General features: G+C 37.6%; 1 protein-coding gene across 1 annotated transcript in view; it reads left to right on the forward strand.

The window, feature by feature from the left end:
• The window catches only part of LAMA2 (laminin subunit alpha 2), a 334,586-nt gene that overhangs the window by 105,461 nt on the left and 214,207 nt on the right, over positions 1–14,918 (forward strand). The window contains exon 5 of the mRNA XM_063153343.1: positions 13,884–14,063. Coding sequence (XP_063009413.1) covers positions 13,884–14,063 — 180 coding nt within the window. The remainder of the gene's footprint in view (positions 1–13,883; positions 14,064–14,918) is intronic.

Consider the following 14,918-nt stretch of genomic DNA (forward strand, 5'->3'; position numbering starts at 1 on the left):
TTAGAGGTTTGGACAAAGATTTGGATCTATTTAATTTTGTTTCTTTTGGGGTTTTGTCTTTTTTTTAAAAATTGGTTATTTGGCTTAGTACAACTAAACTTGAGTATCTGATCTGAGAAAAAAAGTCCTTTAACAATGACTGCCAAATAAATGGATACATCTTAAATATTCTGTTTGCACAATGGTATATTGCCTCACTAATGTAAAATTAACATTTCCTGTTTTTCTGACAGACATTGAAAGACATGTGAAAGGGAAAGACAAACACTTGACATATGTGCTCAGTATCATAGGAAGGTATTGAAAACAGAATTTTAAATGATTTTGTTATGCACAGTGAGAATTGTCTTTGCAATAATTTATTCAAAACTTCTACAACTAATTTTGCAAGTTGATAATTTCATACTTACATTATAGCAATATTCACTGCTATTTTTTGCCTAAGAAAAAGGGAAATTAGATAATATTTTCAACTTGAAAGTTCATACTGAACTTGAGTTTCTGATACTTAATACTACAGAAAAAAAGAGTGGATGCAAAAATATGAAATGTACTTCTAAATTATGCTGCAAAGAGGAAAAAAATGTGCAAAGCTGAGTATAAGTAGTATTGCAGTCTCCCATTACTGTGAAAACAAGAGACAGGATATTTACTGGTATATCTGTGTGGGCCAAGTTGGAATGAAAGTTTCTTTTGTGTAGTTAGACAGCCCACTTTTGTGTCTTGGCACATCTCTCCCTGAGCAGAAACTGATTTTGTAATAGCTGCCATTTCTTGAAAGAAAAACTTATTAATCATATGAATCATAATACTGAAAAAGTAATGACGTTGCCATATGCAAAAAACATACTATAAAGAGCAGTCTTTCAGTTTGAAGCCAAATTGATATGAGTATTTACCTTTTTCCTTTAGCATCCATTGTTAATTGACTACAATGCTTACTGAAAAGAGAAGGGTTACGTGTCTTTATGTAGATCTGTGACAGATTTTCCAAATTTTAAAAGGAGGATTCATGCCTGTAAGTGTAGTTTATAACTCAATATACTCTTTCAGCATTCCAAAGGGAACTGGTATGCTTAAGTGATGGTATTTACTTGAATGACCCAAATTTCTCTTGTTGGGATTGGTAGCAGAGTTTTGGACAGTAATAGTTTTCATTCTGAAAGCAGAAGAAGAGTAGTAGGTATTTGGTGAGGGGTTTTTGTTTTCTGGTTGATTAGAGGAACTGAAGATCCATTGCGGGTGGGGATTTTTTTTTCTTTGGCTCGGGTTTTATTGTTTGTTTTTGTTTGGTTGGGTTTTGTTTTGGTTTTTTTCATTGGTTGGTTGGTTTTTATTTTTTTTTATTAGATGTTACCATGAAAAATTACTGGGCAAAAGAATAGCTTAATTGTCAAAAAATGATTTTTTTTTTAAAGGACAAATTAGTTAAAAGCCAGGTGGACTACGTGAAGGAGTAACTTTAATCGCTAAAATCTCATTGAAGAAGGGAGATATGAATATATCAGCCTGAGGCCAAATATAGATATGCTTTCGGAAGGGAAGGGAAGGGAAGGGAAGGGAAGGGAAGGGAAGGGAAGGGAAGGGAAGGGAAGGGAAGGGAAGGGAAGGGAAGGGAAGGGAAGAGAAGAGAAGAGAAGAGAAGAGAAGAGAAGAGAAGAGAAGAGAAGAGAAGAGAAGAGAAGAGAAGAGAACCAAGCAGCATAGTTTACCTGGAATTTTCAGTTTAAATGGTAAATGCTACAGAAATTCAATAGAAGGAAAGTTAGTCAATTAAACGCTGTGGACCAATGGAAAAATGACTCAAAATTCAAACTACTCAAAAATCAAATTATTTGATTGAGGTCTGGAGTTAAGAACATTTAAATGAAGAAAGCAGAGAGATAGTCTGGATAAATAGACTAAGTAGACAGACTGTCTCAGCAAACAACTCTCTGTCAAAGAAAAATGGTATATCATACCTGAGGAAGAGTAGGAAAAGTAAGGGCTGCAGTACTACATAATCAAGGTGGTGAGACTACATAAAGAGGCTCTGAAGTAAAAAGAAAGGAAAAAACCCACTATAGTTAAAAAGGAAATTATTCTTAGCTTCCCATAGGCTAGGTAACTGTCACAAAGACTGATTTTTTAAATCCCTTTGAATGTTCTTTCAAGAAGCAATGTAATGGTGCAACTAAGATTTTGGGATGAAACTCAAAATGTTGTGAGAAGAGGTGCAAGGCAGGATGGCTCAAAATACTGTTATTTAAAGACTGTTCTGTAAAATGGTAATTATATTCTCACTGTTTAATGTTAAGAAAATTTGGAAAGAGAATAACAAACTATAAAGCAATCTCTGAGGGTAGAAATATATTACTATATATCCTCTTTTTAAATATGTAGGAGTTTATGCATGCTATTTGCAAAAAAAAGAATAAATTTTAGAGTATCCAAAAAGGTAGCAGCATAAAATACCTGAATGTTAATAGGCATTAGAAACTGTTAATAGGCATTAAAGACATCATTTAAAAGCAAGAACAATAGGAATTTTGCAAATTAACATAAAATTTTGGTAAGGCAAAAGAAGAGTGAAGAACCAAACTACTGCCTTTTCCTATCAAAAAAATGTCTGTGCAGGAGGCCTAAAAATCCAAAGAGAAGTGTTTTCAAGCACATCAGAATAATAAAGCTGCTAGCCAAGTGAGATACAAGAGGCCTGCCAAGGACAGCAAATCCATAGCAGGTGGATTCTGTGGCTTGAGCTTCCTACGGAGGGACATAACAAAGTAGCCACAGTAGAGCTTTTCTTTGTTTTCAAAGTTGGAGGATCTTCTGAAGGAAGAGCAGATCCAAAAGAGCAGTTTAAAGCTGTGGCAGATTTGTTCCCCAGCTTTTATTGCCAGTCACGTTGTGGGAGATATCCCTGTGGTCACCTGGGGTCGGCTGTCCCAGCTGTGTCCCCTGCTGACCCCTTAAGCACCTCCATACTCTCACCAAGGGAGGCAGGGTGAGAACTAGCTGGAATATCTGTCTGTTATCAATGCTGCTTTCATTGCAGATCCAAAGCACAGCCTCACACAAGATACTGTGAAGAAAAGCAAAAACCAGCACAATAGTTGACTATACGAGTCATTTAATATCATGTATCATAACTGAAATCTGAAAAATCCAGGCATTTGAGAGTTTGACAAAACCCTCAAAGTGTAGGGTTTTTTAATTAAAGTAAGCACTACTATTTTTGTAACTTTCCAACAATTAATCATGATGGAAGCAAAGAACAAAATGCACATTTCATGCACATAATTCTTTAATCTCCTGTGTTTTACGGATTTCTGATTACATTCTTGGCCTGGACTGTTCATTCTGTGCTACTCAGAAGTGGATTTTTTCCCTCCCTTGACTTTTCTTTTAGTAGCTGCTGTGAAATATCTCTGAAGTCTGAATAGGTCAGGTTCACAGTTGGAGAGAAATCAAAGTTTGTTGTATTCTACAACTGAATGTCCTATTTAATCTTTCTTTTTAAATCATTATAAATGGTTTTAAAGGAAATGAATGCTTACCATTCACAGGCATCCCATCTGGTATTCAAAAGCAGTCACCAGTTTATGTTCCAAATGACATGACACAGGTTTTGCTAGAACTTTGAGTCCAGCACTATACAGTAATTGTAATGAACTTTTCCATCACAAAAAAAACCCAAAAAAGTTTTGTAAAATGGCTTTAGTCTAAAATTCTTCAGCGTTGTGGTTCAAAACAAGAACATTGCATCAATGTAAAGCATATTACCACAGTTTATTTAATGATAACATTCAGGAGCAGATGTACTTGTTTACTGTTTGAACAGCTTAAATCCTCACATTCTCCCTCTTTTACATCAGCAGTTGTTTTTGGCAGCAGTGTGCAACTGCTTACAGCTGTTAAAAGTTCCTGTGGATTTTCTTTCTACTGGTCACGATACTATACTGGCAGCAATTTGTCTGTAATTCCACGGTGGACTCCACAGTGTATCTCATTCAGGAGGGAAAATATAGTGTGAAGTGCCATGAGTTTTTAGGATAATCATACTGAATGATGAATAAGGGAAATGATAAAATGTTGATAAGAAAGTGGGGATGGGTGTTGTTTGGGTGAGGTTTTTTTTGAATATTGTTTGGTTTGGCATACTTAGAAGCCTTTTAGTTAAATCTGCGGATGAGAATGCTTTTTATTATAATGCCCAAGAAAACATAACTTTCCTTTTTTGTTATTTATTTGAAATTACTTGTCTCATTTATGGTCATTGACCAAGAAGAGGTGTACTACTTTGAGGAGTAGTAAAGAAAAAATACACTTTTTTTGTAATGTCATGTCACTTCACTGCTTTTTTTAAAAAATAGCATAATTTGGCTTTTAATGTGTTTTTTGAGTAATTTTGGAGAATGTGTTTAACAGACCACTACATTTCATCCTTTAAGCAAAGAGGTGATCATGTTTAACTCAGTAATGCCTAGATATTTCACCTCTGCTTGATTAGAACTCAGACTAACATAATTTTCGTGGTTTGCAGCTTGAGTTGCCATTGGCATCAGCACAAAATACCTTTTTGCTGTCTTAAGAGATGAATTCTCACTTCTAAGTGCACTTAGACGAGCCAGCAGAGCACAGACCATCATGGTTGTGTACAGTATTGCAGGCCTTGCATCTTGTCTGAGTCCCCATGGACTGTGGTAGGCATAACTGTTGCTAAAACTTCAGCTCGATGCAATGTTTCTACTTAAGTACAACGGTTACAACAAGAAAATAAAAATTTGACATTATATAAATACACTTTCAAGGTAATCAAGTTTCTTATTATTATGTTATTTATTATTAACTATTGCTCTGACAATGAGCAGTCTGTTTACAAGTATGCAAGATGATGTGTTTGACAAATTGTTTTTTATCCAAAAATGACAAGCATGAGAATTTCAGGAGCCATAACAAAGCAGTGGCTTGAATAGGCAAGTGAAATTGGAAAGAGAAAAATGACAAAAGCAAGTTAATCAAAACTGAAGCAATGAAGCCCCATTTAGTTTAAGCTGTAGGGTATAGATGTCAATGACACAATAGTATTTGCTAAACAGTTTGTTAAACTGACATTTGCCTGTATTCTTAGGGGGAATGAATTAGTTGAGATACAATCTGACATGCATAGCCCTTGACATTTTAATGCAAGTTTAAGCATTGCATTTCAAGCAGCTCTTGTAATCATTAGTGAGGCACAGAAGGGAGTTGTGCTTTCACTTACTAAACCACTAATTTATTAAGATAGTGAGATGTTTATTAGAAATATAGCAAAATTTGCCAAATATACCATTTCTTATACACTATTATTATAAATATGTATTTATGAAGAAAAATTGGATGCTGAGTTCTGGCATATGCTTCCATCTACTATTCCAGTTGTGAAATCAACTCTAATGATAGATTAGGTCTTGCAGTAAGAAAACTCACAGAAATTTTGTCTTTAGGGATTAAATATGAGATACCAAGAGATTAATTAATCAGCAGTAATTTTCCATCTACTGCAAATGAGCTATTTGCAACAGATAATTAAAGGTGGTATTGCTTAGGAGAATTATGAGAGCTACTGAATCACCTGTTGAAAAATTTATTTTCAGCATTGTTCATCTTCATATTGATGTGCTTGCATAACTTGAGAATGTAAATCATGGGGTACTTTTCCCATTAGATCATTTTAATGCTGACATTTCTGTCTTCTCCACTCCTGATTATCAAGTTGCAAGACCTCTTGTGCAGGACAGAAAGTTTTCTTTCCTGTATGCTGCTCTCGGAGATTAGACTTTAGTGAGACACTGACCTTTCTTGACAATAGTTTGGGGTCAGACCACTGCCTTACACAGAGTGCCAAGATTGAAGCCCACAGTCTTGATATAATGTACAAAATAATCTACTGAGTACTTGAACAAAGGGAGTTCTTTACCACTACTAGCCAAAATTATTGTAGGATCGTGTTCCCAGTCCATCCTTTTAACAAATTACACTAAGTAGCTTTCTCTTTTTATGAAAGAATTAAGTCTTCCAGTTTATCATCAGTGAAAAGCATGCTGGTTAGTGGTGCTGTTTTCTTGAAAAGAAAGTGAGCAAAAATCTCCATGTCACACAGCCACACAGCTGGGGTTTTTTATATCCTACAAACAGCTTGAGATTGATTGCACTCAAATTGCTTGGCAAAGTAATGGGCTTCAAATACCAAAGCTCTAAGTAGAAAAATACACCACTTGGATTCATACATGGGTATTTTAAATTTGTATGAGAGCCTGGTACATACTTAAAATTCTTTAAAACTTTGTTAAAGTGTGTTAATTTTAAGTAACTCAGCAGTGGATGATACACATTAGTGCCAAATGGCAGCATTTTCACTGTTGCATTAACAGAGGCAGCTGATATGATGCAGGTTTGGATATCAGTTCATGCCAGAAGCATACACAGAAGGAGGGGTGGAAAGAGTGGTTTTAGGTGCTCAGCCATGGTGCTGAGGCACAGTCTGGGCACAGTCCTCAGCGCTGGCTGCCACAACTCCCCCAGTTCTTCAGAGCCCTCAGCTCACGCCGAGTTCCAGAGCCAGGATGTAGATTTTAACCTCTGAGACTGCAAGAACTGTCTGGACCTTGCTGAGGTTGAGGGAGAAAGAGAGGGTCCTTGCCTGCAGAATGGGTGATATGTTTGGGTATTTGTGTCAAGTAAAGGACTGCAGAAGGATGTCTGTAGACATCCATTAGACCGCACAGTATCAGAGGTGACAAAAGTAACTAAGTTTTATCTGGCACTCTGCAGCCTGAAGCCACAACTGTACAAGAGAGAGGCAGGCAGAGTCTCTGCCTGTTGTTTCAGAAATGGAGATTCCCTTGATGGTGAAGGCTGCAAACTGGTGACTTCTGACACCAGGAGAGGGGCCCCTTCTTTGCCTGCTGATGGGCAGCTGCATCAGTGCCTGGTAGCATGCAGGCTAACAGCAGTGGGCTGAGAGCTCTGTTCAATGAGATGTGAGCCAGCTGTACCTACATAACCCAGGAGTATTGGGAGGAAGCTGAGTGTGAGTAGGGGTGTACACTAAGTGGTACATAAGGTACCCTTGCAAGCAAGGAAAGCCAAAAGAGTCCTGTGCTACATTAGTCAGAGTCACCAGCAGCTTGAGGGAGGTGATGAGAGCACACGTGAAGAGATAACTCCTGTTCTGGGCTCCTCAGTAATAGATATGGACATGCTGAAACAAGTCCAGGAAATGTTTGGGAAGACAAGGACTTGGAGTCCTTGTCTGTAAGTAGAGGCTGAGGACAGGGTTTGTTTAGACTTGAGAAGTCCCAGGGAGATTTTGTTAACCTGCACCCCATCAAATACTTTTTAAATGTTAATACTTTCCTCGGTCCTGAAGACTTATTGCAAGTCAAGTCTAAATAAGTCACTGTTCATCAGTATATGGGAATTATCTACTGCCAGAAATAGCATAAAGTTTCTTAGGCTGTCTGTCACTTCTTCCTTGCAGAAACCCAATGAAATGTGTTGTGAAAATCTAGTTGTAGGTCTCATCATCACCTGGCTGGAGCACATTGCAAGCCCTTTCAGGTGTCCTTGTTACAGAATAGGATTGGATGGGTCCAAGTATATCCTAGTATCCAGACCCAGCAACTGAGAAAGGTTACCTTAGTAATTAATACCAGCCTTTAAAGGGTGTTGGAAAACATGACACTATAGGCATGACAGAAACAAGGAGCTGTGTAGGAACGACTGAGTGGCTTATGGAGGAGAGGCACTATAGATTTAATAACATAAGAAAGTCAGCAGAAATAAAATGGTATATTGGATTGCTGTGAACTAAAATTCAGCACCTAAACTGGGACAGCATCGCTTTAATGTTGTATCAGCAATTGCCCAGAGGCGTGGAACTGAGCTGTTCCTGTTGAAGGAAGGCTAAGAATATAATATCAACCTTCTACAACCCTTCGGCAGACTCTCTAGGTGTCACAATAAAATGTAGTGCAAAAGAGTATTTCTTAAAAACCTGAATGTTCTCAGTGCAGCTGAGATGGTTTAGTTGAAAACAGAGGACTGATCCCGGTCCAAATAATTAATTATCAAATAACTATGTAATTACACACACATGCATGCTACATTTTAGAATGGTCCCAGAAATCATACATCATATTTAAAGCATAAAACAAGGAAAAATAATAGATATTAAAATTAACTGGTGTTATTTGTATCTTTTCCTGCAAATGAGGCGAAGAAGTAAGAAAATAAGTTCCAGCAAATGAAATGTTAAACTGCAGTAAAGATGTGAAAAAGATTCTGAGTGACTGAGTTGAAGTAAACCTTTTTTCAGACACATCAGATTCAAGAAATCTGCCAGAGAATTGGTGGGCTGAGAGATGATCAAAGAGTGTTCAAGAAAGATAAGGTCATCGCAGAAAAACTAAATTAATGATTTGAATCAGTTTTTTTCTATAGAGACTGTCAGAAGGGTTTCTGCACTGGAAACATTATTTACAGGAGAGGAGTTGGAGAAACAGTTGCAAACTAGATGGTTAACTGAAGAGGCGCAGAAAAAATGGACAAATTGAATAGTGAAAAGGAACTCAAGGCTAAAATAGGTGAATTATAACAGTTGTTATTTAACTCCTCACTGTCAGATATTCTCAGTAACTGAGGAGCATGGACTGTTAAATGAAATACTCTTTTTTTAGTAGCATTCTTTAGTCATCCAGGGAAACTACAGATCTGGAAGGCTGATACCTGTGCAAAGCTAATTAGTAGTAAAGAAATGAAATGAAGAATAGAGCTGGTAGAAAGATACGTTTCTTTGTTCCAATTTCAGAACTGGAAGTATTAAGTAAGTTTAGTATGAGGCAGATCTAAAACTAGCAAAGAAAGGATCTCTTTCCCTACAACATGTAAATGAGATGAGAAAATCCTAATTAAGTCATGGTGTAGATATTAAAAAGTGACTTGGATTAAGGTGAGATGGAGTTCATGGAAATACTTTGAGGCTTACCAGATATATAGAAATTACCTGTAGCTCAGCAAACCCCTGAGGAAGTATTATGTATGCTTGCTTTCATCTTACTATTAGCATGCTGGCTTGGATGCTGTATGAGGCAGACTGCCAAGTTGGATAGGTCTTTTGGTTCTGACATGGTCCAGAGATTCTAATGTACTTGAGATGTCCTTTGAATGTATTTGGTAGTGTCCCTGTTGTTCAGCATTCTTGCAGGCAATCTAAAAAATCAGAAAACTGTGTAATAACAGCATTTGTTGGTAATACGAAATTTAAGATAATTTGTTCTATTAGCAGCTTATGAGACTACATGAAAAATACTATATGAAAATGAGTGTTGCTAAAAGCAGAGTAATAAATGTAAGAAGAAAAAAAGAATTATGTATGAATGCTGATGGGCTAGTCTTAGACTAAATTCTCTTCAGAGTAGAGAACTTGTAACATCCTCCACAGTTCTCAGATAAGAAAAAGTTGATCTATCATCATACTGAATTTTAAAAATTAAAATATGTTGACTGTTCACAATTTTCTCAAACGAAAAATTAGAATACTTTCAATTAAATACTTATGAGTTCCAGGTTTAAAAGGAAAAAGAAAACTAACAAACAAAGAACAACCCTGCCAGTGACAGTTATGTTTGTTGGTTTTTTTTAAGAAGCAATTTCCACACATTGGGACAAGAGTATGTAGTGATGAAAAACATAATGGTTGAAAAAGAGAATAGAACTCTAATACAGAAAAGGGCACTTGGTAGATATTAAATACTATGACTCAGATTCACGCTGTAGCTCAGGAAGCCTTTACACTGATTAGTCAGAGGAAGTGATCATATTGTGTTAGAGGGATCAGTCTTGAAATGCTGTTTCTTGTAGTCTTTCATAACTGTTTTCTTCTGGCCTCTGTTGGAGATTCCTGAAGATTCTGTTTGTTAGAATATAGTCATGGACAAATGCCTTGTTAAGGATAAGTAGTCTTTAGTTGAAATCGAAGTATTTTTCATTTAGAACCCAGAACTAGGATTATTACTTCAATCTTGGAAATGGTAAATAAAAGTTGTCCATAAAACCTGAACAGAACTTGACACTGTCCCCCCATGGGGACTTAGATTATCCAAGTTGTAGCAGCCCAGTGTAAAGTATTAATATTTTCCTGGAAGACTGAGCTTTGGATCTGTGCTCTGCTGCAGAACCGTGGAGGGGCTCACAATGCAGCATGGGCACAGCTAGCTCAGGGTGTAGCTGGTGTGTGCAAGGGGGGCTAATCTTCACTGGAGCTGCGTGTGGAGCACTGTGATGATCTTATATGGCAGAGGTGTGGATGCTTAGTGAGCATTGTGTTCACTGGGACAGTTTTCAAGTCTAATTCAAAAATGCTTGGAGGGCAGGGGCCACATTGGAGTCTTGACTGAAAATGCACCGTCCTGGGAACAGTGTCTTTCAAACAGGGGCAAGATAGTGGAGGCAGATGAAAAGAGTAAGTGTGCTCTGGAAAAACTCAGTGATGTCTCATTGAGAGAGTCATATTGAAAATATTGTAAATCTAAACCTATTTAAACTTCTTTAAATTGAGACTGTTACTGGGGGGAGTTTTCTGATTAATGACAGATGTTCCTAAAGTATTCTTAATTTCTTCCTTATTCTCTTTTCAAGGAGTAGGAAGAACTTGGTTGGACAGTTTTCAAGTTGATTCTACACGTTTCTAGGAAGAAATGAATGATTTCATCACAGATGTTTATAGGAGGAGAAATAATTTAAAGTAATTAATTTTGCCAATGTAAAATTTTCACTTCAGATTCACTTTGACAAAACTATCTAGTTTTGAATTTTCTAGTCTCAGTGTCGTTTTGCTGTACATACTTCAGCAGGTGCCATATGTCATGCAGGATATAGCTGCATTTCAATAATTATGTGTACTTAATTGTTTGTTGTTTTAAAATTAAATTGTAAAACATTTAAAGACAAAGCTTAAAAATAATATAAATGGAAGTCATCATCTTACTAGATTAGCCTTGCCAAATAGATGAACTACTGGCAGATAATCCTTTCAAAAATAGGGTCTATTCTAAAATTAATATCTCTGGTGTTATTTTGTTAACTTACATTTTAGTTCTGTAAAAATATCATTTCAACGAGGTGATTTTTCCCCCCATCAGTGTCCGAAGACTAAATTTGTTGTTTTTAAAATAATCAAAAGGTATGACTGCTGATTGTCAACTGTGTCATTTGTGGTGAAGCTGTGTCTGGGAGTAATACCTTAAAGTACTCTGTGGGTACTTTTGATACATGGGATTTCACCTGCATCTTTCTCTCCCCCTCCCAAAATCTTTATTTTTGTCTTTTTGAAGAGATAGTCAGATTGCCATGCTGCTTATTATTGCCACGGTGCTATTGTTCTATCAGATTGAGCAAGGCACTACTTGAGATTGATTTCTGCTTTATCTCTGGAATATCACAGTTCAGTGTTTAGTATTCTATTGCTTTAAACCACAATCCATGTATGTTTGCTGGCAGTATAAAAGAAATCTCTTGGATCCTGTTTTAAAGGAAGGCAGTAATAATGTGAAAAAATACTCTGAAAAAATATGTTTCCTTGCTCACAAGTAAATATTATGCAAAAAAGTCTTCAGGCATGTGTTTTTGCTAAAATTCTCCTTCATTTGGAAAGATCTGTCAATTTCCACTTGACTTGTTGCCACCTCTTCGGGCTTCCTTTGAAGTTTTCTCTCCACACATGTTCTCTCTCTCATCACCAGGGATTTGAGCAGTTCTGTGGTCATGTGCTTTTGTCCTATTTGTAGTCAGACATTTCTCATTCAGGACTTCCTCCTTGCTTCCTCTGAGGTTTTTTTTAACCTTTTGTTTGCACCATGTCTTTCTCACAGTGTTTTATTCTGTTTGTTTCCAGCCATGTCCTTTAGTTACTTGTAGTCAGGAGCAGAGCTGAGTCAGAGCTCAGTGACTGTGTTGTTGTGATCTGAGTAGGAGGAAGTGGCATCACCTGTTCCTGGAGGTAACATGGCAGAGCCCCAGAGGTGCTGATTGATACACAGGCAAGGTAGAATTGGTGGCTGCTCCTGGCAGAGTGGTTCCCAGTGGTTTGGTGTACCTGCAGATGCAGTGGAGCAGAATGCTGGGCGTGATGAGGTATACGGTTTCCCTCTTGGCAGTAAAAATCTCAGTATCACAGATTTGTTAGGGTTGGAAGGGACCTCTGAAGAGCATCTAGTCCAAATGCCCTGCCAAAGCAGTCACCTAGAGCAGGTTACACAGGAATGTACGCAGGTGAGTTTTAAATGTCTCTGGAGAGGGAGATTCCATGATCTCCTTGAGCAGCCTGTTCCAGTACTCTACCATTGCCAACGTAAGGAAGTTCTTCCTCAATACTGAGGTGAAACTTCTTGTGTTTAGAGACCTTGCTCCTTGTCCTAACACCACTGAAGAGTCTGGCACCATTCTCATCTGCCTTTGAGATAATTGAGTTGAGTATCACATAGGCAATGCAAGACAGTCATTGTTCAGTAAGTCTATCCAGCACTTCCAAAAACTCCAGGAAACAAGAGCTGCTGTTTTCCTGGGAGCAGTAGATTTACAATCTCTTTCCTCAGTGTGAGGCAGCCACTGCTGAGTGAGTGCCAGCTGGGGTTTGGAGTGCAGCTGTTTGCCTAAACCAGCAGTGATATGACCACGTTCAATGACAGAAAATGGCTGTGTGTCCTGACCTCTCACTCAGAACTCTGAGGTATGAGGCAACACGTGTTCATTGCAAAGAATAAATAATTCTCTTATTCATTCCAATGTTCTGCACATTTGGCTTAGCATCTGAACATTCTTTCAGTGTACCAGCCTGTAATAAAAATGCCCCAATTAAAATTTAACACTTGAGAATACAGGAAAATTAATGGTTTCTTTCCTCTCTCCCTCTAGGTGCTCATTAACAGTATTTTGCTATACTTGACATGCTTCTTCATGTAGGCCTTTTCCAAGAACAGTTCTGTAGCAGCCCATCTGCTTTATTTAGTTGATTCAGAGCTAATGTGTGCCATGATCAGCTAGAAAGACAGGAGGGGAAGATGATGTCCTTTTTTTTGTTGCCTTGCCCTTGATGCTTCAGCTGGGGTCAGAGAGTCTCTGTAAAGGAGCCACAGACCTTACCTAGATTTCTAGACTTTAGGATGGGCAGGCAGAGAAAGGGTGAGGTGATCTTTACAGAAACTATAGGATAGGCAGAGAATGGTGGTTCTCAGAAGTGATAAAGACTTTCCTCCGGGACCAGGTGAAAACAGTTGCAACCCAGGAAATTGCTTCACCTTGCTGAGAACAAGATTCAAAGGAGAAGATGTGAAAAGAGACAGTGGGAAAGGAGAGGTGCTTATGGATGCTGATTTTGTCTCATCTAGTTGTTGTAGTTTTCAGTATTTCAAAAGTTCAAAAGTCTTTTGATGATGATCACTCTAAGAGGTGCAAACTGACCCCTGTTGAATTCTGAATTTCATTGCAAGTATACATTCCCTTAACTCAAAATTTCTGAGCCCATTCGGTTGTATGATTAACTTATTTCAGACTGGGGGAGGACAAGTGAATTACCTGCAGCATGGACACTTGGTTTAGGAACTGGGTACACATATGAAGTTTGTAATGCAGTCTTTCTGTAGCTGATGACTTTCCTTTGCTCTAAATGTTTGTATTATAAAGACTCTTCATAGCTGAGGTCTGTGGACATATGGAATATTTTGAGGGGAATCAACTTTCTGAGGAAAGAAGTTATTCTACATGTACAAATGCATTAACACAATGCCTGTAATGATATTTGTTGGCTTAATCGTGACAAAATTGATATAATGTAATTCCTTACTGCTTTAATAATTTTTCAGATTCACACTTCTCTAATTAATGGACGACCTAGTGCTGATGATCCATCACGTGAACTACTGGAGTTCACCTCTGCTCGCTTTATTCGCCTGAGATTCCAGAGGATACGGACACTAAATGCTGATTTAATGATGTTTGCACACAAAGATCCAGCTGAAATTGATCCCATTGTTACAAGGAGGGTAAGTTCTGACAAGGCAGAATGTCTCGTGTAGAAGTTATCTTACACTTGTAAGTGCTGTACCTGCCTTTGTTTGCCATAGGAAATGTTGGGAGTTGATGATTACCTGCTGTTGTCTTTCAGAATCCTGATGTTGGAGAATTCCCTGTGCACTCTATTTTGTTATCTTCTCTAGAGTAGAATTAGCAATTTTACATTTTCTGCTTAATGGTGTTATTAACATAAACACCCAGCTCCTCTGGCTGCAGACATTTGGATGTAGGTGTTCGGCAAGTGTTTGCTGTTAGTATCTCTTGTCTCTTCTGCTACTCAATCCTTTGCTACCTTTAATGTGCCTTGAACACTCCCTTTGAGTTGAATTTGTACTTGTACTATAAGTAGTCATAGGGCCTGAATGCAACACTTTTAGCATTTTCGTATGATTGAGGGTAGCAGTAAACATTTTGTGCTTTGCTTCAACTTAAAAGAATTGATACAGCATTTAAACTCATACCATACCTGTAGTCTGATCTTTTCCACTGTGCTTTGTGTGTGCACACCCCTGTCTCTTCTTTCTGCAGTCTTTACTTCCTTTCTAAGCCATATCTCCCTGTTGTCCTGCGGATCAAATGTTGTGTATTATTCTTGGATCTTTTTGTTCTCCTCTGATTTCTCTACTAAACATTCTAAAAACCTCTGATTTTTCAGAGTTTTTTCTACTAAGCATTCTCAAAAACTGGTTTGGGGGATATATAATATTCCTCTTTTTTATCACTTCCTCTTCCTGTTGGTCATCATATAGTATGGTAACCTATCATATAATGTGGTAACCTAACTTTCCAAAACAAAAATAAGTCCTGTTATGTATGAGGGGTGT

The sequence above is a fragment of the Melospiza melodia genome, chromosome 3 (genome assembly GCF_035770615.1).
Source record: "Melospiza melodia melodia isolate bMelMel2 chromosome 3, bMelMel2.pri, whole genome shotgun sequence".
NCBI lineage: Eukaryota > Metazoa > Chordata > Aves > Passeriformes > Passerellidae > Melospiza > Melospiza melodia.